The 26,573-nt window shown below is 40.1% G+C and overlaps 1 protein-coding gene across 2 annotated transcripts in view; it reads left to right on the top strand.

Moving 5' to 3' along the window:
* The window catches only part of VPS13B (vacuolar protein sorting 13 homolog B), a 410,777-nt gene that overhangs the window by 247,592 nt on the left and 136,612 nt on the right, over positions 1 to 26,573 (top strand). For both annotated transcript variants that reach the window (XM_056853998.1, XM_056853999.1), the window contains exons 32-33: positions 5,095 to 5,221; positions 7,663 to 7,806. In XM_056853998.1, the coding sequence (XP_056709976.1) occupies positions 5,095 to 5,221; positions 7,663 to 7,806 (271 nt within the window). The remainder of the gene's footprint in view (positions 1 to 5,094; positions 5,222 to 7,662; positions 7,807 to 26,573) is intronic.

The raw sequence follows: 26,573 nt of genomic DNA, 5'->3' as shown, positions 1-26,573 counted from the left end.
TTATTTGCTTCAATATTATAAGTGCAAAATCTTCTATAGGAAGCAAGTAACAGTCAAGCAGAGAGGATTTCCCCTAATCTGCCGTTATGTTTTTTTTTCTCCTTAAAGTCTAGACCTTGATTTGTGGAGAAAGATTTTAAATGTATGTTCCTTAGAGAAGGAGGTTTCTTAAACATAATGCATCAAATGAAGCTGTCGTGTTTGTATGCAATTCTTAAGAGCCATTTTTAAATCAACCATGTTAGCCTTTTAAAACCATTTTTATTTTTGAGAACTTGGTCGCTAAGCTTCAGTCTGGAGTGACTTTTAATAGCACTGCTATATACTGTAAAAAAATGATGTTTGAGTTAGAAATGCAGATACTCCAGTTACTCTAACAGTGATTATGATAACTCTATATGATGTATATTTGTAGAAACAAGCCACAGGTGGAGTCCCCATCCAATCCCTAGAAAATTAAAGAGCATTTAAAATCTTTGCAAAAGCGTCATTGTTCATTTATAATATAATTATCAGCACATTTTATTTTTTCTATCTTGGAATCTCTTGATTTAGGACATCAAAAACTCCTTTGGTGTCTTTAGTTCAAGCAGTTAACAAGTGGATGAATGACAGTAGTTTAAATGATCAAGACAATTTCCTGCTTTTATCCAAAAGACTAGATAATGGTCAGAATGTGAGAAATTTAAAACATAGTGTACTCCTGCATGCAAATGTTTTAATGAAGAGATTATCTTTCTTTCTTTCTGGAAGGGTATTTCAACTTTTTTTTACAAAAAAAAGAAAAGAAAAGAAAAAAAGAAGTATCACTAAATTCCCTGTATGCCTTATTTTAATAAGTGCCCAGGATTCTTTGGATCTTTTTTTTGGGGGGGGGGGACCATCAAATCACAGCTGACATAGTAAACCCATATGGTTTTCAAAGCAAGAGAAGAGATGGTTTGTCCATTTGTCTGCATCTGCGTAGCAACCCTAGAAATCCTTGGTGGTCTCCCATCCAAGTACTAACCAGGGCTGACCCTGCTTAGCTTTTGATATTTGGCAGGATCAGGCTAGCCTGGGCTATCCAAGTCAGAGGTATCTTTCTAGGTATTCCTAAAGGGCTTAATAGGAAAAGAGTTGATTGCAATACAATTCTCCCCCCCCCCCAAAGTGGGAATACATAACATGTGGAAAGCATAAGAATGGAATGGAAAATCCAGGTGGATTTTTCAGCAAAGCTCTGGTGAAGACACTGTTGGCTCGTCTTTCCTGATATTTCCTGTAAAATCTTCATTATACAGGCCTTTGTGCATCCAGAAAAGATAATTGATTTTAATTGGGTAAATCATAAACATTATTATTACATAATTTTAAAATGTTTCTTTTCTCAAAGGTAATTTGATACTGGAAGTCTGAATTATTGTATGGATTTTATTTTATTGGTCTTGGACTGTATTAAATTTATTTATTTACATAAATATATTGAGATAAATTACTATTACACATTACATATTCGTTTTGCACCTACACTACAGCATTCCATATGTATTCAATCAGAGATCTTCAAACATTAACATTATTTGGTTTTTGATATGCTGTTAAGGCTAACCAGTTCATATAGTTCTTTCACTTTTCATCCAATCTCTCTTTTGGTGGACTAGTAATTTACAACATCTAGCAGACATATTCACATCTAGCAGATGTCTACATCTAGCATTACAACATCTAGCAGATATGTCACCATATTGATACCTGAATTTATTTCGAGCAGTAAGTAATGCACAAATCGCTTATATTTACCAAGCAATATTATGTCGTACTTCTATCATTTAAAAAAAAAAAAAAGAAGCAGTGTCTTTACTGGTACTTTTCAGTGTCTAAAAATTATGGAAGGATATAGCAAGAGAACTGTTTCTCACATTTCCCCCCCAAAATGGCTACCTGGCTATGTGGCTTATTTCCTTCGCCGTGCAGGACAGTAATATGCAGGACACTGCATAGGGTGCATGGAAATAAAACTTCCAACCAACACACCTTTTGTTGAACAAAATCATAAACTCCTGTACTTAAGTGCATATAATTTCTATATGCAGGCTTACCATATACCACCTGCCTTTTTGTTTTCTCAAAATCTTACTTTAAACAGATGTTCATAAAAGAGTACTATGAACAATCAGCTACTTTAATATTTCTGAAAGTCCTGTCTTTGTTTTAAAGCAATAAATATATAACAGATGCCTAAGTGGGACCTGGAGTGAATAGTGTGGTCATAGTACCATCATTACACCATTCCTCATTGAGGATGTTCATATGGTACACACCTGTGACAAGTTAGCAGAATACTTAAGGGTAGTACAATGTGTAAGACTTAATAAAGAAAGTACAGGTTTATTTCTTGTTCTCTCCTTGGAACCACTGAGAGGAACACCTTACTTTTGAAGCCAATAAGTTGTCTTCAGTTTCTCTTTAAACCTGTATTTATTCCAATACCTGCTTCAGTTTATTTCCTAAAGAATTCTGAAATGAGGCAAATGTTACTGGTACAGAAATAGGTACTGATATGCAGTAGAAATGTATCAGTAAAACTAAACATCTGTGCATCTCTCTCTACACCAGTTAACTTGTGAAAGTCAAGAAATGACTATATTTAATGGCTAAAAATATCAGTGCTGTAAAGATTTGGAATATATGTTGCTTTTTTGTTTATTATTGCATTGGATATTTTATGTGGGTTTCAGCTACTAATGCCAATCCATTGTACATGAAATGCATGCGGATAGAAAACCCTCAAATATGGCTTTTCATATAACCATTGTGTTTGTGTCATTCTGCTGTTTCCTTTTTAACTGGACATTGCTATTTCTTTGTTTGTCCATCATTAAATGATAATTGAGATAACCAAAATGTTAAGCAGTAAAAACTGTACGAATGCAGTTCATTCTAAAATGGAGTGCCCAAAGATTGCTTTGATCACACTTTCTTATATTTCATTTGTAAGATGACTGATGGTAAAGAGTGAATGAAAAACATTTGGTTTAAAGGAAATCTGGCTAAGACTAGGGTGATGCTGACTGGCAGGAAGAGGTATTGATAGAACTAAAAAAAATCTGGAGCACTTTCTCAGATGAGGCACTTGCTTGCATCATTGTGAATAGGATTTCCAGAGTTGGGCTTTCCCAAGATTGCTTTCTTGTGCTAGATTACAATTCTTTTCAAATGGTTATTTCAGTTTTTTGCTGACCAGAATATGGCTGTCCAGTACAATCCTTTGCATGTTTACTCCAAAGGAAGTCCCACTTTACGTGGTACAGTTTTATCCTAGGTTACGTATGCACAGGAGTGCTGCCATAGTTGTGTTATTTTGCCTACTGTAAACACTGTGAAAGACATACAAACTTCCCAGTGGAAAAAAAATATTAAACTTAAACTTTATCTACAGATAGCACACTATTTTTATTACCCTTGTACAGAGTTGCCAATCCTAGGTTGGGACATACCTGGAGATTTGGAGGTGAAGCCTAGGAAGGGAGGGACTGCAGAAGAATATAATGCCATAGCGTCCACCCTCCAAAGCAGCCATTTTCTCTAGGAAAACTAGGGTTGCCAACCCCAGGTTGGAAAATTCCTGGAGATTGGGGGTGGTGGAGACTGGGAAGGGCAGGGTTTGGGGAGGGGAGGGACCTAAGCATGATGTGATGTCATAGAGGCCACCTTCCAAAGCAGCCATTTTCTGTAGGGGAACTGATCTCTGTTGTCTGGAGAGCAGTTGTAATTCCAGGAGACCTCCAGGCCCCACATAGTAACTATTCTAAAAGAAATCAGGTTCCCTTGAATAAAACAATTCTAGAACCAATTGTCTCTGACAGGGATCTGCTTTACCATTATATCTTGCACAGAATTTGAACCTAGGACTTGTTGTGCTTAAATCCCTGACAATCAGATCTGAGTAAGAAGCTTATTGGTTTAGGATTATAACCAACAAGCTTCTTACTGAGACCTGATTGTCAGAGATTCTCAAGTTCATTAATTTGATGATGATATCTTACAGGCAACTATTTCAGTGTATTCACTAGAAAAGTCTGAATTAGGAAACTTTTACCAGTGAAAGGATGCAGTTTTTACTTTAGTGGGAGTAGAGAGTCATGGAATAAGACTGATATAATGAAAACGGTATAATTACTAACAAATGCAGACCAATTAATATTTTCAGCAAGGCGTTTCAGCAATACGCTAGGAGCAATAAAGAAAATGTTCTTGGTTATGTCCTTCTACCTTTCCCCACCATCCCCCCTGCACTAGAGAGCTTCGTCAGTCGTTCAGTCATGGGAGATTTCTGGATGTGGTCCAGGGGTTCAGGACAGCATGTAGTCACTATGAAATGGGCTGTAAGCAGATAGTCAACAGATGTTTGTGGTCACGGACTGTGGAAAAAGTGCTGCTGGAAATATGAAAATTACTATTAGCTGCTGCTGACTGTATAGCTTTGTATTCAAATCCAGTTCTCACTGTTGTTTCTATGAGTCCCCAAGCCTGGTTGGGATGGAGCATATGAAAACGAACAGAGGCTGACTTCCTTGTGTAGTTTCTCCTGCTATGATACAACCTGAGCACAGATTGCCATGCTGTATGCGAACTATTTCTCCTTTCTCTTCTGTGTTTAAGGAGTGAACCTTCCTTCCATTCAGATTCTCCTGTCAGATTCTAAGAGCTTAACTGCTATGGACAGTGTTTGATTTGACTAGCAAGACTTTGGCTGATCCATAAATCTCAGTGAATGAACTTGGGCCAGTCCTTGGGTGTTTCTGTGTAATTTTCATATGATGCTTGAAAGTTAAATCCTCATATGTAATGCATGAATATTTTTTTTAAGGGTGGAATATCTACTGTATTTATGCCACCTCTAGCTTTTGGAAGGACAGTGTGATGACAATATAATAATTATAATAATTGCTTCAAGTTGGAGTTTCAAGTTGGTGTTTTTCTGTCTCAAAGTGTTGTGTTGAGCCCAAAGCTATAGTTCAGGATCATTCTTCACTTTCTGAAAACACTGAGGATGAGTCAACCTCCGGTCTCAAGAATGTGTAAGCAATGGTAATTTTTTCTTTCTTTCAGCATAAGGCGACAGCAAGAACGGAGAGCCATTTTAACGCCAATTTTAACAGACTTTACAGTGCGAATAACTGCAGCTCCTGCCATCATTTTCACGAAAGTCATTTCACCAGAGAATGTGCATACAGAGGTTAGTATTTGATTTACGAGAGATTTCCTTATAAGGCTTTTATAGTACATTTATCTTTCAATCACAATTCTTTGCAATTGTTAAAATGCAACATTAAACAATATTATACATAATATTCACACTGTCAAATACTTGGTTTTTCAAAAACCGGTGTTGTCTATGATTCTTGTATATAGGGCTGACATGGTGATTGGTAGGACTGTGCAGCATTTTTTTTTCAATTTTAGAGGGGTTGATTTTAATAAACTCAGAAATGTTTGAAAAATCTGAAAAAAGCCGAATCCTTATATCGGCTTTTTTTGGATAATTGAAAATTTTCAGGTTTATTAAACCCAAACTCAAAAAATACGTGGCGCAGAGCCCAGTGTTCAGTTCTCCTTTGCCTGCTGCCTCTGAAGTCACTTCAGAGGCAGCAGGCAACACAGAACTGAATGCTGGGCTCGAGCTCAGCGTTCAGTTTGCCACCGCCAACTTTGGAGGCGGTGGCAAGGACTCAACCATCAGGTAAGTGAGGGAATAGGTATGTATCATGACTAGTATTCCTTTTGACCAGTAACCATGGATAACCCTATCCTCCATGAACATGTCCACTTCCCATGGCAGCCAGCACCATATCCTGGGGCAGGGAACCCCACAGTTTAACTATGTGTTGTGTGAAGAAATACTTCTGTTTATCTGTTTTGAATCTCTCCCCCTCCAGCTTCAGCAGATGACCCCGTGTTCTCGTATTATAAGAGAGGGAGAAAAGCTTCTCCCTGTCCACTCTCTCCATATCATGCATAATTTTATAGACCTGTATCATATCTCCCCTTAACCGCCTTCTTTCCCTAAGTGTTTTAACTGCTCCTCATAGGGCAGTTGCTCTAGCCCCCAATCCCCCAAACCAAAAAGGCTGTATCCTTGAGTACTACCAAAATCTGCGTCACCTTGCATTTAGAATCTGGGACCTGATTTAACACCAGCCACATAAGAAAAACGTGCTATGCAGTGTTCCATGTAGCCAGCATCTGCTGGAACTTGAACCCTTGTTGCATTATGCATCATGCACAGACTATGGATCTACTTGTTAGCAAGTCAGCCTGGTTTAAACAAGATGCTAGGTGTGTGGAATTGCCTCATAGGTAAGCTTATTTTGTGTGCCCAGTATAATTTTTAAAGAGTTGGTTTTTCTAAACAGAACTTCACATCAAGCTCTCTCAGTAGCTGTTGCCATTATCCAAACCTGGAAATTGTATCTTGGTTCGTTGTGACAAACAGCCTGAAGCAACTCAGCAATGACTCAAAACTATTTGCTGATTCCCATGGGAGAAGATAAGGGAAGCAAAATTTGTGGCTCCTCAGCAGTGCCACATGTGGCTTGATTCTGCTTCTTGCTGAAGCCATACTACAAGTAATCCTTACTCCAGATTGGGTCTTGTCAGGCTTTAGGCTGTTAATCTAGCTAAAACAGGAATCTGACTTTGATATGTTAGATCCTTTAAGTAAAGAAACCACAATTAAACCTAGGGCGTATACATACAAACCATGTTGTCTGTGACTGAGCTGTGGTCTCTCTCCATAGTGTTGACTTCTGCAAATGTGCAGAACTACAAACCCAGAGGAAAATATGAGATGAGTTAGAGTATTGCTGAGCTGTAGAGAAAAGCATTCAGCGAGAAGTAACATGAATTTTATTGTTGCTTGTATTAAAGAATGTAAATGTCTTCACTAATCAGGTTCTCCACAAACTTGTTCCCTGGGTGACATTCAGTGAAGAAGGGAGAAGTCTACTATAGATTACCATGAAAAAGCGGGATGAGTTCTGCTTAGTAAGCAAACCTGAGTCATCCCCCCCCCCCGCTTTCCATCTCTGAAATTGCCAACAATTCTCAAAAGTTTTGTTGTTGTTGTTGTTGTTGTTTTATATAAAATATTATATAAAATAAAATATTGCACTGCCATAAAATATTGCACTGCCAAGATGTCAACTGTGGTTTACAATGAGTTACAAATCAAGTAAGCTTGAGTTGCAGCAGACAATTTCTTTATATACCAAGATTAGTTTCTTTTCCAAAATGTGTATCTCTCTGTAAGAACTGAGGAAAGGGTAAGTGGAGTCCCCAGCCAAGAAAATGAAAAAAGGGCCCTGACAGCTCTGAATTTGATGCAACAAAGAAACAGGACCTCACACATGAAACAAACGAAATGTATCTTAATCATCAAATATCCTGCTGGAAGCATCCCGGTATTTTATCCCACCACTCCCCCACCTTACTTCCTTTTACAGATGGTGTGCAGTACATATTTGTTTTTGCCTGAAAAGATAAGAAAACATTAATAGTCCCAATTTGGAGAATGTAAATAGGCTACAGTGATGCTTGGTTAAAGAAGAAAATTACATAATTTCCTAGAAACAGCTGGTTTCCATTCACTATGCTTTATAAACTTGGTTTTTTTTGCAGGAGATTTTAGTTTGTGGCCATTCTTTGGAAGTGAATATGACAACAAGCCTGGACTTCTTCCTCAGCGTGGCTCAAGTACAACTTCTGCAGCAATTAATAAAAGCTAATATGGTTGCTTTGGAGCCATCTGGTAAAGCTGCCGAGGTAACATATACTCAGCTTTCTTTCAGTGCTATTGCTGTTCCTATTTTCTTTTAAAAAACTGTATTTTTGTCATTATACTTTGGCAAGAATTATATGTTATGTACACCCCAAAGGAAGTTTGATCCCAATGGAAGTTGGTTTCAGGTAGCCGGCTCAAGGTTGACTCAGCCTTCCATCCTTCCGAGGTTGGTGAAATGAGTACCCAGCTTGCTGGGGGTGAAGTGTAGACAACTGGGGAAGGCACTGGCAAACGAACCCCGTAAACAAAAGTCTGCCTAGGAAACATTGGGATGTGACGATGCCCCATGGGTCAGGAATGACCCGGTGCTTGCACAGGGGACCTTTACCTTTACACCCCAAAGGATGCCACTGAAAATAGCATCCCTGTGTCACTTCCTTCCCATAGGCTGTACGCTTACCTTACACTTGCTTGTAACACGAGGGGCAGTGTGCAACGCGAGAGTCACTGTGTTGCAGTGGTTAGAGTGCCAGAATAGGATCTGGGAGACTCCAGCTCGAATATTCGCTCTGCCATGGAAGCTTGCTGGGTGACCTTGGACCAGTCACACTCTCTCAGCCTTAGCCTACCTCACAGGGTGTTTGGTTGTGAGGATAAAATGGAGAAGAGGAGAATGGGGTAAGTTGCTTTGGGGCCCATTGATAGAAATGCAGAGTTTCAATGAAGTAAATAATAACAACCACAACAGCAACAAAAACAACAATAATGGGGCAAAGAAGAATTGAGAGATACAGTTCCCACCATACATGTCTGAGGAGGAAGGATTTGCAACATCCTCCTCAGTTCTTTTTCATCTGTGTTAGAGAATTCTCTCACCTGTTTTTTTTAAGGTTCAGTCCTTCCTTACCCTCAAATTAGCAAGGACAAAGTACCCTGCACCCAGATATAAATTACCTTGATTTTATCACAGCTGGGATCTTGCTTTCTTCTTCCTCTTCCCAACTCCAGCCTTAGAACCAGAGCGGGCTTTACATTCTTTGGATGTTAGAGAACAATGTCCCAAGTTGCTTCCCCTTTAAACACTGGTCAGAAGCATGCTGCTTAGTTTCAGGGATACAATATTCACAATAATTTGGCATTGATTTAGGATTCTGGGGTTAATCTGTTCCTACCAAGCAAAGTTAATTAAGCTGAACAATTACAACCTAGATGTCAATTACTGACATGGCAGGAAGTTGCTGTGGGAAGCAGTTACGCCTTTAATACAGAAGACCAATCTTTTCATTATTGTTGAAATGCTAAACAGAAGACATACAGTTCAGCTTTTTCTTGGATATTATGCAAGCAGAAGGGCCTCTTTTGGAAGTTAAGACTAAGTATACTATGGGAATACTTGCAATAAATAACTTACAAGGCACTGTTTCCCATCTTTACTGGAATGGATATAATCATAAAGTTGAATGTATGCCCAGAATTTTAATTTAGGGATGTGTTGTTCAAAAATTCTGTACTTTGGCTGTAGAGCAGGCAAACTTCACAATTAAAATCATTTTTAGAATTATTTGCATAGCACTTTATTATATCGCGACAATCTCTCTCGCTCTTGCCATTCATTTTGTTGATCCAGCAATGGACAGACATTAGTGGTCAAAATACTGAGATGCAGGCTTCCCGGTGAATCACCTTTAAACATGTCCTGTGCTGAATAGTCAAAATGAGGTAATAAGTATCTTTAAAAAATTATTTAGGCATAGAGATTATTTGTGTAATTGCTTCAATCTCTAGTTTCTTTAATCCTCCCCCCTGGGAGTTATATGCATGATATGACAACAAGAGGAGTTGGAAATATTGTCGAAGGCTTTCACGGTCAGAGTTCATTGGTTCTTGTAGGTTATCCGGCTGTGTGACCGTGGTCTTGGTATTTTCTTTCCTGATGTTTCGCCAGAAGCAGTGGCAGGCATCTCAGGTTATCCGGTCACACAGCCCGAATAACCTACAAGAACTGAGGATGAGTTGGTTTTCCTGTTTCCTGTTCCTCACAGCCATGGGCTTTCATCCCTGAGGAATGAGCACCCAGAAAAGCAAGAAATAGAGAGTCAGCATTATAGGCCATCATTTTTCCAGCTCCCATTAGAATCTCTCTCACATTTCTTTCACCAGTAAAGAAGGACCATCTTCTGTTATCTAAGCTGCAGACACCTCCTCCAGCAGGCCACCCTTTGAAGCATCCACAAACTGAAAGTTCAAAGGAAAACAACAAAAATATTCAGGCATTTGGGCTGATTTATTATCAAGGTTTTTGAAGGTGTGTGTGTGTGTATATATATAGTTTGCCTAAAAAATGACAAATGGAAAAAAGAAGCCATAAATCTGTAAATACTTCAGGATGTAAACACCAGGGGGAGAAAGGAGGATGGAGGGTTCACAAGAAATCGTTACTAAATCTCAGATACCGACTCTTGGACTGGAATTCTTTTGTGAAAAGATCAGGAACTCTTTATAACAGATTATGCTACAATTTTTTTCCACAAGAAACTTTTTAGAGAATCTCATATTAGATTGTTCAGGCTCAGCTGAATCACGTGCTGGAAATAAAATATGTTAAAGTATCCTACTCAATATAACTCCTTATTCAGTTGGTCAGATCCAGACTAACATTTGTGTGTGTACAAGGTTTCCTCCAGTGAAGTTCTATTTTCCCACCTCCCTTTTCCTGGAGCATCCTTAAATCACCCTTCCCCCCAATCCAGTTCTAGAAGTGTTTCTCCCCCCCCCCCCAAGAACTGGATTTGGGTGGCACTTTAAGCTGCTGTGGAAGCGGGGAGGTGGGAAAACTGTGCTGTGTGGATAGAAATCCTTGTGGTTGCAGAAACATCTCATCTGGATCCAAGCCAATATTCATAATATACTCTATCTGCTTTTGTCTGAATTTCAAATGGAGGAAGCAGTCATGCTCAGATCAATCTCATCGTAATTTGAGAAACAAACATCTTTTTCAGTAAATTAGAGGTAGTCTAACTTTCTTGCTGTCCGGTCCTCTATGTATGACTATAAAGGAGTAACTTTTCCTTATAAAAGGATTAAAAAAAAAAACCCAACTACTACTGATACGTTACAATAATTGAATACCAAGCTTGTTTTAAAATTTGGTTGGATAAGTTAATTGATTAGATGCATTTGGAAGCAGCAGTTACTTTGTTCATAAATATCAGGTAATCCATAGTAAACCACATCCCAAACTATGAGATGCAAAGAATAACACATGTATACTTTTAAAACCAGAGTTACAGAACAAATTAAGTGGTTATATTTTAACAAAATAAAAAGCATATTGTGTAAGGGCTGGGGGGGAGTACATAATTACTGCCAAAAATGGTTGCTGTTTGATCTAGGTAGGTGCTGAAGGACAGATGTTATTTTATGCAAATATAACATTGATTGTTTGCGACCTAATGCTGTAGTTCTCAGATCCAGGGATGTTGTATGAGTAATTTCCCTAAAGTTGCCATTCTCTCCAGAGCTTTCATTTTACATACTATTCTGTCACAGAAATTAAAGTATTTAAAGAGAATAAAGGAGTGTCTGTGAATTGTTTAGTTTCAATTAACATATCAAAGATCAGAGTTCTGTAGTGTTAAAATATGTTCCTCAAAGTTAACTTTGCTTACTTAAGCAAATAACCAGAGAATGCTACTTCATGGAAGAAATATTTGTAGACAGCACCCATTTTCTGTGTTAGGATCCCTACCATTTTTCATTTAGAAAAAAATATACATACTTTAATAAAAGGGTATTCTTTCCATACTCTCCATTAGTAGAAAAGGGCAAGAGTCCAGTAGCACCTTAAAGATTAACAAGAATATTTTCTGGTAGGGTATGAGCTTTCGTGAGCCACAGCTCACTTCTTCAGATACAGCTAGAATGTGAATCCATCTGTCTTTAAGTAGAGGAGAGTGAATTCAGACAAACATTAGTATGTAAATGTTAACAGTATGTAAATGTGAATAGCAGGCGTGATGGGATTAGGTGTGGTATGCAGAAGAGTCTGTGATGTCCAGGGGAGAGATGGGTGTGGAGAAATCAGCATTGGTAATGAGCCATGAATGCAAGGTCTTTATTCAGCCCAGGTAAATGCATTGACTTTAGTTTGAATATCAACTGTAATTCAGCAGTTTCTCTTTCTAATCTCCCTTTGAAATTCCTTTGTAAGAGAACTGCTACTCTTAAATCTGCAACAGAATGTCCTGGAAGGTTGAAATGTTCTCCCACTAGTTTTTGAATATTGTGGTTTCTGATGTCAGACTTAGGTCCATTTAATCTTTGTCTAAGAGACTGACCTGTTTGTCCGATGTAGATTGTGGAAGAGCATTGCTGGCATGTGATGGCATAAATCACATTAGAAGATGAGCAGGAGTATGAACCTGAGATAGTATGGCTGACATTGGTGGGTCCAGAGTGTTGGCGTATGTTAGAAAGCGTTGCAGCTCTACAGGCGAGTAAGCACAGCAGACTCAGCACGTAGTACAAAAGTGCTCTTTTATTCACAGTGACAGAATGCTCCGCTTGGTCATCAACTCTCCACAACCCACAACCCAATACATATATAACACACCTATATACATATCTGGCATAGTCTCTCAGCCAATCACCTGTTGGCTGCCTTGTCTCCAGGACTATCTAGCTCAGTCCAGTACAAGCCAGTTTTTCTGCTCAGTCATTGAGCTGTCATGTGACACCACCAATCACCTGGCTGTCACATAGATCTTTTACATCTGCTTGCCATCTGCTTGCCATGTGCAGTCTCATATTCCAACACTCCTCCTAGACTGACATTGCAAGCCCCAATTTGCTTCTAAATAGTTCAAACTTTTCAGTAGACAAACATTTGGTGAAAACGTCAGCAATATTTACATTTGAAGCACAATGTTTCAGAACCATTAAACCATTGTTTACCGCTTCCCTGACATTCTGGTATCTTATTGTGATGTGTTTACTTCTTGTTCTTATACCTTGATATCCAGCCAATTGCTGTGCTGCAGTATTATCACAGTAAACACTTACAGGCATTTCATATTCAAGATTTAGGTCCTTAGCCAGTTGACACAGCCATTCCAGCTGAATCTCACTGTCGCTTAATGCAGAATATTCTGCCTCACATGTGCTGGTAGCTACATGAGTCTGTTTTAAAGACTTCCACATAACCAGTGCCCCATGTAGAAATAACACGTACCCAGTGGTAGACTTTCCTTCTTCTCTTTCCCCCCAACTGGAGTCACTATACACTGTGATTGTTTCCTCTGCATCAGCCTTTAAACACAACCTGGCTGAAGCTGAGCCTTTTAAGTATCGCAGCACCCTTTTTGCTGCATTCCAGTCTTTCATGTATGGACATGCACATTTCTGGCAAAGCAAATGTACTGCCATACAAATGTCTGGTCTTGTCCAACATGACAGATATAACAATGAACCCACCAACGATTGGTATTGATTTTTGTCATGGAATACCTTATCATCCACCTCTTTCACATACCCTGTTGTCATGGGAGTCTCAGTGCTTTTTGCTTCTGTCATTTTAAATTTTTCTAGGAGCTGTTCAATCTTTTTCTCCTGGCACAATTCAAAATATCCTTCTGGGTTCCTGGTAATTTCTACCCCCAGATAATTTTGAATGTCACCAAGATGCTTCATTTTAAACAGTTTTCCAGTAGCCTCCTTAAACCAGTTTAGTTGTTCTTTTGTATGACACAACAAACAAAGATCATCAACATATAAAAATACAACACAGTCAGAGCCCTTTACACATTTGGTAAACATACAAGGATCAGCAACACCTTGCTTAAACCCAAGATTTGCCAATGCTTCACTAATGCATTGGGACCATGCACGTGCACTCTGCTTTAATCCATACAGAGCCTTATGCAATTTTAATACTCCTTGTTTACCCTTGCATTCAAACCCAGGGATCTGCTCCATATATATTTCTTCACTTATTGTTGCATTCAGATATGCAGTGGTGAAATCAAAATGGTGCACTAACATGTTATCTCTGACAGCTTTACACAATGCAGCTCTTATAGTATCAGCCTTCACAGTGGGAGCAAATAATTCATCAAAGTCTTGCCCTTCAACTTGGGAATAACCCTTAGCCACAAGCCTGGCCTTACGGAGTATCTTCCCTTCTGGACACTGTTTGACTTTGTAAAGCCATCTGCACCCTATGGCTTTTCTTTGAGCTGGCAGTTTTGTTACAGAGAATACCTTATTCTCTTTCAGGGAATCAAACTCAGTTTGCATGGCTTCTAGCCAGGCCTCCTTTTCCCTGCTTTCCAAAGCCATTACCTCCTGAAAGCTCTTTGGTTCTTTGACTTGTACATGATTTACATCAGTGGTCTCAAAACCATACCTCTCCGGGGGAATTCCTTTAGTGCTCCTGCTTGACACCCTAGGAATCTGTCTCCCCTCTTCAGCCCTTGGCGATGAAGCCCTTTGAGGAGACCCCTCCTGCTTCACCCCATCTGCATCCTGTGAGAGATCTGTCAATGGTAGCCCAATTTCTTTTGGCTCCTCCTGTCCATGAATTCTGGCCCAGTTATTACCCTCACAAAAATTCGCAGCTCTGCTGTAGCTGAGAGAATTATGTTCATCAGCAAACCTGTATGATTTCATGCCAGACTGATACCCAAGGAAGGTTAGTTTTTTAGCTCTCGCTCCTCCTTTCCTTCTCTTGGATATTGGCACATCAACCCAGGCTTTTGTACCAAACACTCTGAGGTAACCTAAGCTAGGATCCCTCTGGTACAAAACCCTATAAGGTATGTCTTGTATGGACCTGGTCCAGATCCTGTTGGAAACATAGGAGGCGGCCTTTATTGCTTCTGCCCAGTATGTCATTGGCAACCCTGCATCCTGCAACATGGAATACATTTTTGTTTGTAGCATTCCCCCATGTCGTTCAGCAACACCATTTTCTGCTGGCACCGCCACGTTGGCAACTCTGTGCCTCACACCTTGCACCTGTAACCACTTCTTAAACTCATTTGACATGAATTCTCCCCCAAAATCTGTTTGGAGAGAATCCAAGGTACATTTAAGTTGTTTCTGCACTCTTTTGGCCCAATACTTAAATGTTTCAAACACCTGTGACTTCTTTTTCAAAGGATACACCCAGGAGAATCTGGTGCAATCATCCACCAGAATCAACGCGTAATGGTTACCTGAGTGACTCTCCCTGTAGGGGCCTATTACATCTGCATGCACTACCTTTAATGCAGTGTCTGAGAGTCTCTCACTATGCTTAGCCACTGGGTAAGCCTTAGATTTGGAACTTTTGCATACCTCACAATCCAGGTAGTTCCCACACTCTTTAACTTTTTCCTTCCCCAGTAAGGCTAGCGTTTTCTTTATGGTCTCATAATTTGCATGAGCCAACCTTCTATGTAGCAGATGTATGCAATTGTCATGGGGGCTCTTATTAGTTATCATCTTTGCCTCCACATGCCTATTTTCTACCACATACACATTATTACACATTTTCCCTGTAAGAAGCACTTTCCCACCTTTGGATATCTTACAAGCCTTGTCTGTAAATGTTACAGTATATCCAGCCCTGTCAAGGGCACTTACACTTAGCAAATTATTCTCTAGTTCAGGGACACATAGCACCTTTTTAAATGTATAGTTCAAAGCTGGGAACCACACACTCCCCTCACGTGTCACCTCAGAATTCCTTCCATCAGCGAGGCTTACGTGCGGCAAACTTGAGTCCCGTGTGTCTTTTAAAAGTTCCTGATGCCGGCAAATGGTCTGTGACGCACCAGAGTCTAAAATCCAGACACCGGCTGTGTCACTGTGCTCAGTCAGCACCAATGATGCCTTCTGACCGCTCACAAACTCACGTGACGACTGGTCCCTTCGGCTTTTCTTCCTTGCTTCTGGGCAGTCACGCTTTAAGTGATTTGTAGCCTTGCAGATGTAGCAACGTCTGACCCTCAGAGCCACGTGCTGCTGTAAATCACCCGGCTTTCTCTGCTCCGCATTCCTTTCTCCGCCGGCAAACCTCCGCGTCTCCTGGCTTGGCAGGTTTCCCTCCGGCTTGGCAGGCTTCTCAGGATTTCTTGCAAGCAATCTCTTTTCATGTTCCAAAATTCTTCCAATAACATACTGTAAAGTTAGTTTATCAATTTCAACCGACTCCAGAGCTGTAATTAGCATGTTATACTGCTCAGACAGAGAGCTCAGGAGTATATAAACTTTATCATCCTCCGGTAGAGTCTTCCCCCTCTGCTCCAGCATTTGGAAACATTCAGTCAGTTCATTTATATGGTTTCTCACAGGAACTGACGGCAAAAGAAAAGTTCTGTACAAACGTCTCGTTATGGCTATCAAAGAGCCAGCTGTTTTTTGGACGTAGACCTGTGATAATGAGTTCCAGGCTGCTTTCGCTTTCAAAGCTCCCGTCACATGGACAAGCTGGTCGTCAGCCACGCTCAGCACTATGCTTGCCAGTGCCTTCTCATCTTTCACCACGTCCTGCGGCGTCTCAGGATCCGGTGGGTTGGAGACATAAATCCACAGTGCCTCTCTTTTAAGGTAGTGTTGCATTCGTAACGCCCACACATTGTAGTTGGTAGAAGTGAGCTTCTCCACAAGCAAGGACATTGCAGCTTGAGCCATAATTTCTCCCGCTCCCTGCTGCTCCTGCTCCGTGTCGCTCTCCTCCTCCGCCTCAGACGCACTGCTGCTGACAGACCTGCTGGGCACCTCCTCTGCTCCGTCTGACTCAACCTCAGACATCCACTCGCCTTCTGCTCACTACAGCCCTTGTTCCACAGATAGTACCTCTGCTCAGAACCTCCAGGATGTAGCGCAGTTGAGCTGTTCTGGGCCCATAACCCTGTTGGCGTATGTTAGAAAGCGTTGCAGCTCTACAGGCGAGTAAGCACAGCAGACTCAGCACGTAGTACAAAAGTGCTCTTTTATTCACAGTGACAGAATGCTCCGCTTGGTCATCAACTCTCCACAACCCACAACCCAATACATATATAACACACCTATATACATATCTGGCATAGTCTCTCAGCCAATCACCTGTTGGCTGCCTTGTCTCCAGGACTATCTAGCTCAGTCCAGTACAAGCCAGTTTTTCTGCTCAGTCATTGAGCTGTCATGTGACACCACCAATCACCTGGCTGTCACATAGATCTTTTACATCTGCTTGCCATCTGCTTGCCATGTGCAGTCTCATATTCCAACACAGAGATGATGTTCCTAGAATCTATATGAGGGCAAAGTTGGCACCTTGGTTTGTTGCAGGCCTTGGTGCCAGAGTCCATGTTCCTGTTAAGAAGTTTATCATCATGGGTGAGAAGTTGTTTTAGGTTAGCCGGCTGTCTGTAAGCTGTATCTGAAGAAGTGAGCTGTGGCTCACGAAAGCTCATACCCTACCAGAAAATATTTTTGTTAGTCTTTAAGGTGCTACTGGACTCTTGCCCTTTTCTACTACTGCAGCAGACTAACACGGCTACCCACTGTGAATACTCTTCATTGTTATCAGGCCTTCTATCTGAACTTAAAAAGAATTGGGCAAGTTTTGAATACAACATCATCACGCTGAATGTTACTCCCCCCCCCCCCCCGCCCAAGGAAAGAAACATATTTTTGACCCTATGGATAGTCCAAATCTGCAACTTATTAGTAGTTTTTGTGGTGGAAGGGAGGGGAAAGTGAAAATTACATAAGTAGGCTAGGCAGGGATAAAATGACTATATTGGCAGAGGGATGTAGCACTTTCCCTTTGAAAATATGAAAGCCAGCAGTTTGACTTATTCACATTTTGTTAAGTTCTCTTCAAGTGATTAGGTGCCCTTTATTTCTTGTTAATATGACCTGATTTAAATATGTCACTGGCAAATCAAAGGAACTTACCTGTGTGATTTTGCATGAGTTCATGGTTCCATTTGGTTAGTATGTCAGAGATCCACAGCCCACACATGCAGGACTGCCCAAAAGTTCTGCCACCTCACACCATCCATACCCTTCCCTAACATCATATGAAAAGATCACATTACTTGCCAGAAGTTGCAGTGTTGTGTTAATTAAGCGCACATAACTGCTTTGCGCAGGTAGCGACCTGTTTAAACAAAATGCATGCTTCTCAAATGGCAGTTTGCAGAACGTGTGGTGGTATGCAAGGGATTTTGTGAACACATCCTGACTTCTACTGTCATGTACAGTTAAATTTCATTGAGCATCAATTGTAAACACCACAAAATCTATCTGTGTGTAAACACCACAAAATCTGTCTCTGGACTAATGATTTTAGTCCACCACACACTTAGATGGCAATGCATACTCCAAATGCAAAACCACAGCCTGATTTTGAGACCCCTGCTGAACTCATGAGCTGGAGGCATGGACTTCTGCCTCTGATGGCACCATTACCTGGAATAACTAGCTACCTTCCCTCCAGCAACAGACGTTTATCCTGTGACCAGGCCAAGTTTTAAAATGTATGCTACTGAAATTATTCTTTACCTGAGAGACAAACTGTAAAGAGGCATCGTCTTCTTGATATCAGTTGGGGGGGGGGGATATTGCTTTGATGTACTCTAGATTTGTTTGCTTCAAGAAGAAACATTTCTATTGAATTTTAATAGTCATTTGGGTTGTCTTGGTTCCTGTAAGCTGTTTTGTGAACCCATGTTTTGGCTGAAAAGGTAGATAAAATTATAATAATTATTTGTTCCTAAATAAGTAGTATGCATCCATTCGTTTTTGATGATAATTTAACCCACAATTTTTTTTAGAAAAACTAGAAGGCAAGATTGTGCTGTTGTTCTCTTGGTCACTTACACTTGCTCATGTGCATGTTTCACTTCAAGTGTGAAATCCATGGAAAGGATCTATTAAAAATTCATTCAACAGTCTGCTGGGGAAAGCAGATATGCTACAACTCTGCTTTCTGGGACAAGCTTTAAGCATAATCACACTGCTTACCAAAGTTTTCTGCTGAGTGTATTGATGGCAAAATAAAGCAAGCAGCAGTGGCTATGCCCTACTACCGGTTTCTTATCCTATCCCCTTTTACTTTTGGCATGATTTTCCTTGGATCTATAGGAAAGTCATAGTACAGCCTTTGCTTTTAGCTACACCATGAGGTAGGTGTGATCCCTGCTGGGATCTACATAATTATTATTCTATGATAAACAAATGATAACAGGCAATCTCTGCCTGTGCTGTTGCACAGCAACATCTGGAATTGTATTTTGGGTAGACCACTTAGAGTTATAAAATGCATTTTTAGTCCCAGGTGTAGGAATAGAACACAAGACACTGAGTAGCTAAAGATTTTATAGTAACCACATACTTGCATTAGTAAAAATAGTAAATTTACCACAAACTTATATTGGTAAAACTAGTAAAAACAACCACAGGCTTAGAACAATCACTTTTATTACCATCATCCACTATGAGTGCTTGTATTTTACTGTGTATTTCTTAGTAGTAATGTTTAACATAACCCTTAAGAATATGTAGCTGCAAAATCCGTAAGTGCCTGCATACTGACAGAATAGTCATCAAAACAATATCTACTGCTTAGATTTTGACCAGTGATCTTTTACATTTAACCAGTTTACACTTTTGGCTATAAGCTAATTTTCTGTTCCAAACTATAAGTAAAAGGTAGCAGTACAATAGTAGCAGACTTCCTAGCCAAGTGCTTTTACAAAGTGGGCAGGGCCAGGTGGGGTCTATACCCAGCAAGGCTTTTGATTGGCTGTGCAGAATTTTAAAAATGTTGCTTTGGCACCAGCTGCCACGACAGCATGAGGATCTTCACTGTGTGACCAAAGGTAAGGTGGGGCAACCATTTTGTAGCTGGCTCCACCTCCTGCAGCAGCCATTTTGTGACTGTGCCCACCGTGCTGTGCCAGAATTCCAAAAATGCCCGCAAGCTTAAAAAAATTGAGGATTCCTGCTCTATTCTGTACATGCCCTGGTTGGTCTTATTCTAAGGCTCTTTAAGCTTGGAAGTTACAGCGCTCTAAATGCTTTCAATTTCATTGGAGTCTCTGTCCGGGCACCCAGCTGTTTTGCTTTCTCCATGTGACAGTGGTGGCCATAAAGATGGAGGCCAGGTGAGAGAGTTCCTGCCTCCAGATGGAATCAGCTAAAATAGACCTTGTTCCCCTTGTGTCTAGGGAATTTATCTTTTCTGTCTGCCCATCCCCTCTGTGGGTCAAAACTCCTCTTTCTGAGCTTTCCAGGAAGATCCTCGTTACTCTCCTTAATTCCAAGTCTCTGTCACCTTTTGGGTGTGAGATTAGCTGGCCATTTCATTGTCTCCAGCCAGGAAGGCCTTAACCATTATACTGGTATTAAGGGAAGAAGAAACAGGCCCTTGATGATTTAGGCCGAATACATTAATAATTCCTACAATATTATCTGAAATATCTGGCCCACTTGATAGCTTGCTTTCCTCACTGAATCTCAAGACTTTCCCTATCCCTCCCTCCTTTCTTGGTCCAAGACTGCGGTCATAGACCTAATAAAATTGAATTTGAATCTCAAGGCACATTACAGAATATAAAGCAGTGCAGGAATCGTAATTAAAACCATGTAATCAAACAGCATAAGACAACAAATGAACAATGCAATAGAAATAGGATTACAGGATTAAAAACAATGTGAACAGCAAATAATGTTAAAAACAATGTAAACAGATATAGTATAAATAAAAAAGTGGAATTAAAAGGTATAAAACAATGCAGTAAAACCAAGATGATACCTACAATGATCATTACAATAGACTACAGTCTTATTCTATTACAAAGGTGCCCTTCTGGATTGCTCCATTCTATTATTATTCTAATCTCTTTATACAAATGTCCTCCTGAACATTTGCACGTTCTGGGGAATGTTGGAAGAGTGGGAGCCTTCCTGACCTCTTCAGGTGAGCCATTGCACAGGGTACACTGAGTCAGTGATTGATTTATGATGGACATCAAGGACTCAGTGATACGTTCTTACATTGTTTCAGTAACAAAGATGGAAAACAATTCAGAGAACAAATAGTGGTCTTCCCATGATCCAGTCAATGTCCATCATGGTAACAGTATGAAAATAAACAGTTCAGGTGGTATACTGGTCATTTGTAGTGTCTGAGCTGTACTGCAGCCAGCATCCAAATAGGAACATATCTGAGAAATTTTCTCAGCAAATTATTTTGCAAAAGAGTCACAATTAATCATGAGTTCCTTAGAATTTAAAGGATCAGTCTTTGGAGTCAATGTGCTGAAATACTTTAAACAACTGAACTGGGCATGAATTAGCTGGTGCAGGAAGCAGAGAAATTGAATTTTCTTTGCTGCTGTCACTGCTGCCTAGTTAGTCTTTCACTGAGCTCCTCAGCCACTTATTTTATGACAGAGTATGTCAGGAATTTAAGGTGGTCTCTCTTCTTTTTATATTTTAGTCCTTGTTAAAGTCAGCTGTGACTCTAAATCCTTAGCATAAGGTCTCCAGAAGTAACTCTCCCACTCATATGACCGTAAATACTTACTTTATTGGAAATAATAAATTTTAGTTGCACTAGATTAGTAATCCTCTGTGGATAAAGACCTAATATTTCCCCTCAATACATTCTCTCGTACTGGCTTATAAACAAGAAGATAATTGCCCCAAGAAGATGATTTCCCATAAGAAAAAATTACTGAATTGTGCAATCAAAAATCTAAAAGATAAGTAATGTGGTTCAGCCAAAGTAGATTTTTCAAAGTTTCTCCCCCCCCCCACTAGAAACGTAATGTAAATTATTTGTATTTATTTTTCAATGTGTTTGAGAACTAAATCTTAAGGATCGCAGCAGTTTTAACCTGAGTGTTAAGTGCAAGATTGGGCTCAGTCCAGATTTTAAAGTCTGTGTTATTTGGTTATCTGAAACAGACCTCTTTGTTGTTGAGATTATATTTCTTTCGTTTCTTTGTAACCTTGGTATAATGGTCTAAAAGAGATGAATGTTCTAGCCATTCTCTTTCAAAGGCTATCAAAATGTTGGTTAAAATGTGGTGGATCTTTGTTCTATGTTTCATCCATGAGTTGAATAAAACATGCTATAACTTCAGAAGCCTAGCGTAATTGCTAAGTGAAGTATGTTCTTTTTTAAACCGGTTAAATTTCAAATAACTACTTTCAGACTTAGAACAGCTTATAACTATTCTACATTATATAGTAAAGAACTAAAATATTAGGTCAGCTGCTTATTTAGAATTTTTTAAAGCTTCATAGAATGTTGAGGCCTTAAGAAAATAGCTGACCACAGTGAGCAGCTTCCATGCAAGACCCATTTTAAACAGTTGTCAAATGGCAGCTGAATCATTGGCAGATGTTCCAAATTGACCTTTTAAAAATAATTCGCAATTTCGAACTCAGAAATCAACATATAAGACTATTCTAGATGTCCTAAGCACATAAAATAAAAGCCCATAAAGGAAAGCAGAATTTCACAGCAATCTCCATTGATCTATCTGTATTCATTGGAATAGAGAGAATCTATAGAATGAAAAGAGCCCCATGGCACAGAGTGGTAAGCTGTAGCACTGCAGTCAAAGCTCTGCTCACAACTTGAGTTTGATCCCGACGGAAATCGGTTTCAGGTACCCAGCTCAAGGCTGACTCAGCCTTCCACCCTTCCGAGGTTGCTAAAATGAGTACCCAACTTGCTGGAGATAAAGTGTAGAGGACTGGGGAAGGCAATGGTGAACCACCCCATAAACGTAGTCTGCCTAGTAAACGTCATGATGTGACGTCACCCCATTGGTCAATAATGACGCAGTGCTTGCACAGTAGACAACCTTTACCTTTGTAAAATGCCCAGCAATCATTTGGTCAAGAACTTGCCTCCAAAATTTCATCAGATTGCAATTCTGCCATATCTGCATGTTGATCTGTGTATCTGTCATCAAAGCCATCCCTTGAGGTCCTGATGGTCAAAGTTACCACCCTGGGCCTTGTGCTCAGGGGAGGGGAATGCTGCAGTCCCTGGAAGAAGCTGCCAATCATCTTGCAGCAGGGTTCATGTAGCCTGCTGTGTAGGTGATTAGCAATGGCTTGGGACTAAAAGCGCCCTTTCCAGCATTTTTCTTTATTACACATTTGGTGTAGTATAACAAAAGTTGTACTGTTGGTACAAATAGTATAATTATTTTTTCTGTACTTGGGGATGCTGTAGAGAAATATACCATATTTTTTGGTTGTTGTCACAAACTGATAGTCATTCTGATTCTCCCATCTGGTTTTAAATTGTTTCTTAGGTCATTATCTGCTCTCTCTTTTTGAGAGAGCAATTATTCACTGTGCTAACTTGCTTCTTCCGTTGTGGTGTAAGTGCAGTTGATAAGAAGAGGCTCAGAAAGGAAATAGCATAAAAATGAGCCCATAAGATGTTAGTAAAATACTTGTTCTGTCCAAGGTTTCCCAATCATCTGGCTATACATATAGTTTCTATTGGTGGTAACAAAACCTTGATCTGAATGCCTGAGAAGAACTGAGAGGCTCATCGTGATTTAAAAATAATTTTGGGGCAATACTGAAATGCTTAGTTATGTGTGGAATCTTAATCTGATGACTTCTTACTTCTAAAGTTTTTTGAACTCAACATTTATCAGCACCATAACAATCATGATTGACCTGATAAACCAATACTCTGGAATCTAAAGGTAAACACAAATTGTGACGCATTAGAGATAGACAACTGTCTGTGATTTAAGATAATAAACACTAACTAAAGCATTTCTTTAAATGTTTTGAAGTATATCTTTCTATGGTGATTTGCTTAACTAGCATGAGTTTTAGGGTCAGACATCCACAACTTGGGAAAAACTGGAGGCTTTTGTATAAAAGACCCCAGCATATTCTGCCATGAGAATTGCCAAAGGAACAGGCATTATTCCAGATTATAGATCTTTGCAACATAATGACTATCCTTTCATTCACATGCCTAGGCTTCCAGTTTCTAGTATTAGAAAAGTTGATCTACCAACCTCTCCTAAAGCAATGTGTAACTCCTAAAGCTAATGTGGACTACAAAGGGAAAAAAGACTGAAAGAAGATAATTCAGTATTTCATTTGTTTATGAATTAATTTCTAATTATCTATGGAATTGCATGCTTTCCAGAGTAGGTATACTCTGTAGGCGATTGTAGGACTAATTACTGCAATGCACTCTATGAAGGGGTGCCTTTGAAGACTGTTGAGAAGCTACACTTGGCACAGATGCTGTTGCCAGAACATTGATTGGCATGGGTCATAGGACCATATAATTCCCATCTTGTTCCATCTACACTGGCTCTCAGTTTGCTTCTGGGCCCAATTCAATGACATATTATTGATCTTTAAAACTTTATATGGCTTGGGGCTAGCATACCTGAAGGACCGACCACAGGTCATCTTTGCAGACCCTGCTTCAGGTACCCTGCCATTTGAGGCTAATGAGTGGCAACCCAAGAAAGGGCCTTCTCAGTCATGTCATTGCAACTTTGGAACTCCCTCCCCAGGTAGATTCATCTGCCTCCTTCTACCAATATCTTCCACCAGCTGGTGAAGGGGCTTTTTTGGTGTGGTGTCCCCACACTGTTGTTGGCCCTCCTCTGTGGTTCTGTTATTTGTGTTTATGTTAATGTGTTTTAATATTGAAATATGTCAAGGATGTTTCCACCTTGAGAACCCTGTTGGGGTGGAAAGGTGGCATAGAAATGTTTTAAGTAAATAAATATATCTTATTTGTGTGTGTGTGTGTGTGTCTGTATTAAGTGCCATCAAGTTGCTTGTGACTTATGATAACTCTGTGAATTAATGACCTCCAAAAATGCAATCGTTAACAGACTTGCTCAGGTCTTCCAAACTGAGGGCAGTGGCTTCATTTATTGAGTAAACCTATCTCATGTTAGGAGCCCCGTGGCGCAGAGTGTTAAGCTGCAGTACTGCAGTCAAAAGCTCCGCTCATGACCTGAGTTCGATCCCAATGGAAGCTGGTTTCAGGTAGCCGGCTCAAGGTTGACTCAGCCTTCCATCCTTCCGAGGTCGGTGAAATGAGTACCCAGCTTTCTGGGGGTAAAGGGAAGATGACTGGGGAAGGCACTGGCAAACCACCCCGCAAACAAAGTCTGCCTTGGAAACGTCGGGATGTGACGTCACCCCATGGGTCAGAAATGACCCGGTGCTTGCACAGGGGACCTTTACCTTTACCTATCTCATGTTAGTTGTCCTTTTTTTTCCTGCTGCCTTCGAGTTTTTCTAGCATTGTTGGCTTTTCCAATGGGTCTTGTCTTCTTATAATGTGACCAAAGTATGATAGCCTCAGTTTGGTCATTTTAGCTTCTGGGGAGAGTTCAGGCTTGATTTGATCTAGAACCCACTTATTCATCTTCTTGACTGTCCGTGGTATTTGTAAAACTCTCCAACACCCCATTTCAAATGAATCATCTTTCTTCTACCATTAGTGGGGTGTCATCTGCATATCTCAAATTGTTAATGTTCCTTCCACCATCTACAATATAAATGAACAATTATCTCTGTGTTGTTATAGTGAACTTTTAAACAGATAATTCCAATAGAATAATTGATCAGCTACCTTATGTTGTACAGTCCCACATCTAAATATCTTTATTCTAGACTTTCCCACATGTTGCTCTTCTGTAAAATAAAAATTCCAAAAAGCATTTCTGTGGTTTGTATCAATTTGCCTGTGGAGGGAATCACACATTGCCTCATCCACAGACCAGTGAAATTGTTGAGAGTTATATCTCTTGTGATGCAGAAAAGTTTAAACCAGAATAAAGATGGCAATATGAGGCATCTCTCCTCTGCCCTGTGTGGTCCCCTGGCCAAAGACATAGAAGAAGTAGTTTGGGGAAGCAAAGGCACAAAGTTATAGCAAGTGGACTTTGACTTTCTTTGAGTTAGGCAATTTGTTATTAGCTGCTTCTAGTTTGAGGCATTTCAGGAGTCACTGCTGCTTCTAGATGCCCAGGTAAGAGTAATAGTTTTGGATTATTATGTTCTTGGCAACTTTCTCATATTGCACACAGTTCATACTGTTTGAAGATATGTAAGATATTGCCATCAGGATGAGTTTTCCCCTTCCAGCTGCTTCCTGCATCATGGTTACAAGGGAAGTTATGGGGAAAAGGGCTTTTTTGAGTAGGAAAGAATTGTGTTTCTCTATTCTTAACATTACAGAAAACATCAGGAGGTCTGGTGATAAGTTGGAGCGTGTCCAGAGGAGGGTGACCAGAATGGTCAAAGGTCTGGAATCCATGCCCTATGAGGAGAGACTTAAAGAGTTGGGTTTGTTTAGTTTGGAGAAGAGAATGTTGAAGGGAGACATGATAGCCATGTTTAAATATTTGAAGGGATGTCATGTTGATGAGGGAACTAGCTTGTTCTCTGTTGCTCCAGAGACTAGGACACGGAGTAATGGATTTAAACTAATAGAAAAGCGATTCCACTTAAACATTAGGAAGAATGTCCTTCAGTGTTACTACTCTGAAGATGCCTGCCACAGTTGCTGGCGAAATGTCAGGAAAGAAAATTCCAAGACCACGGTTACACAGCCCAGATAACCTACAAGAACCAATGAACTCTGACCGTGAAAGCCTTCGACAATATTAGGAAGAACGTTCTGACGGTGAGGGCTGTTCGACAGTGGAATGCTTTGCCTTGGAGGGTGGTGGAGTCCCCATCTTTGGAGGTCTTTAAGCAGAAGCTAGATAGCCATCTGTCGGGAGTGCTTTGATTGTGGGATCCTGCA

Source organism: Euleptes europaea, chromosome 8 (genome assembly GCF_029931775.1).
Source record: "Euleptes europaea isolate rEulEur1 chromosome 8, rEulEur1.hap1, whole genome shotgun sequence".
NCBI lineage: Eukaryota > Metazoa > Chordata > Lepidosauria > Squamata > Sphaerodactylidae > Euleptes > Euleptes europaea.
Note: the sequence above shows the minus strand (reverse complement) of the source record. Positions and strands in the feature narration are given on the sequence as shown.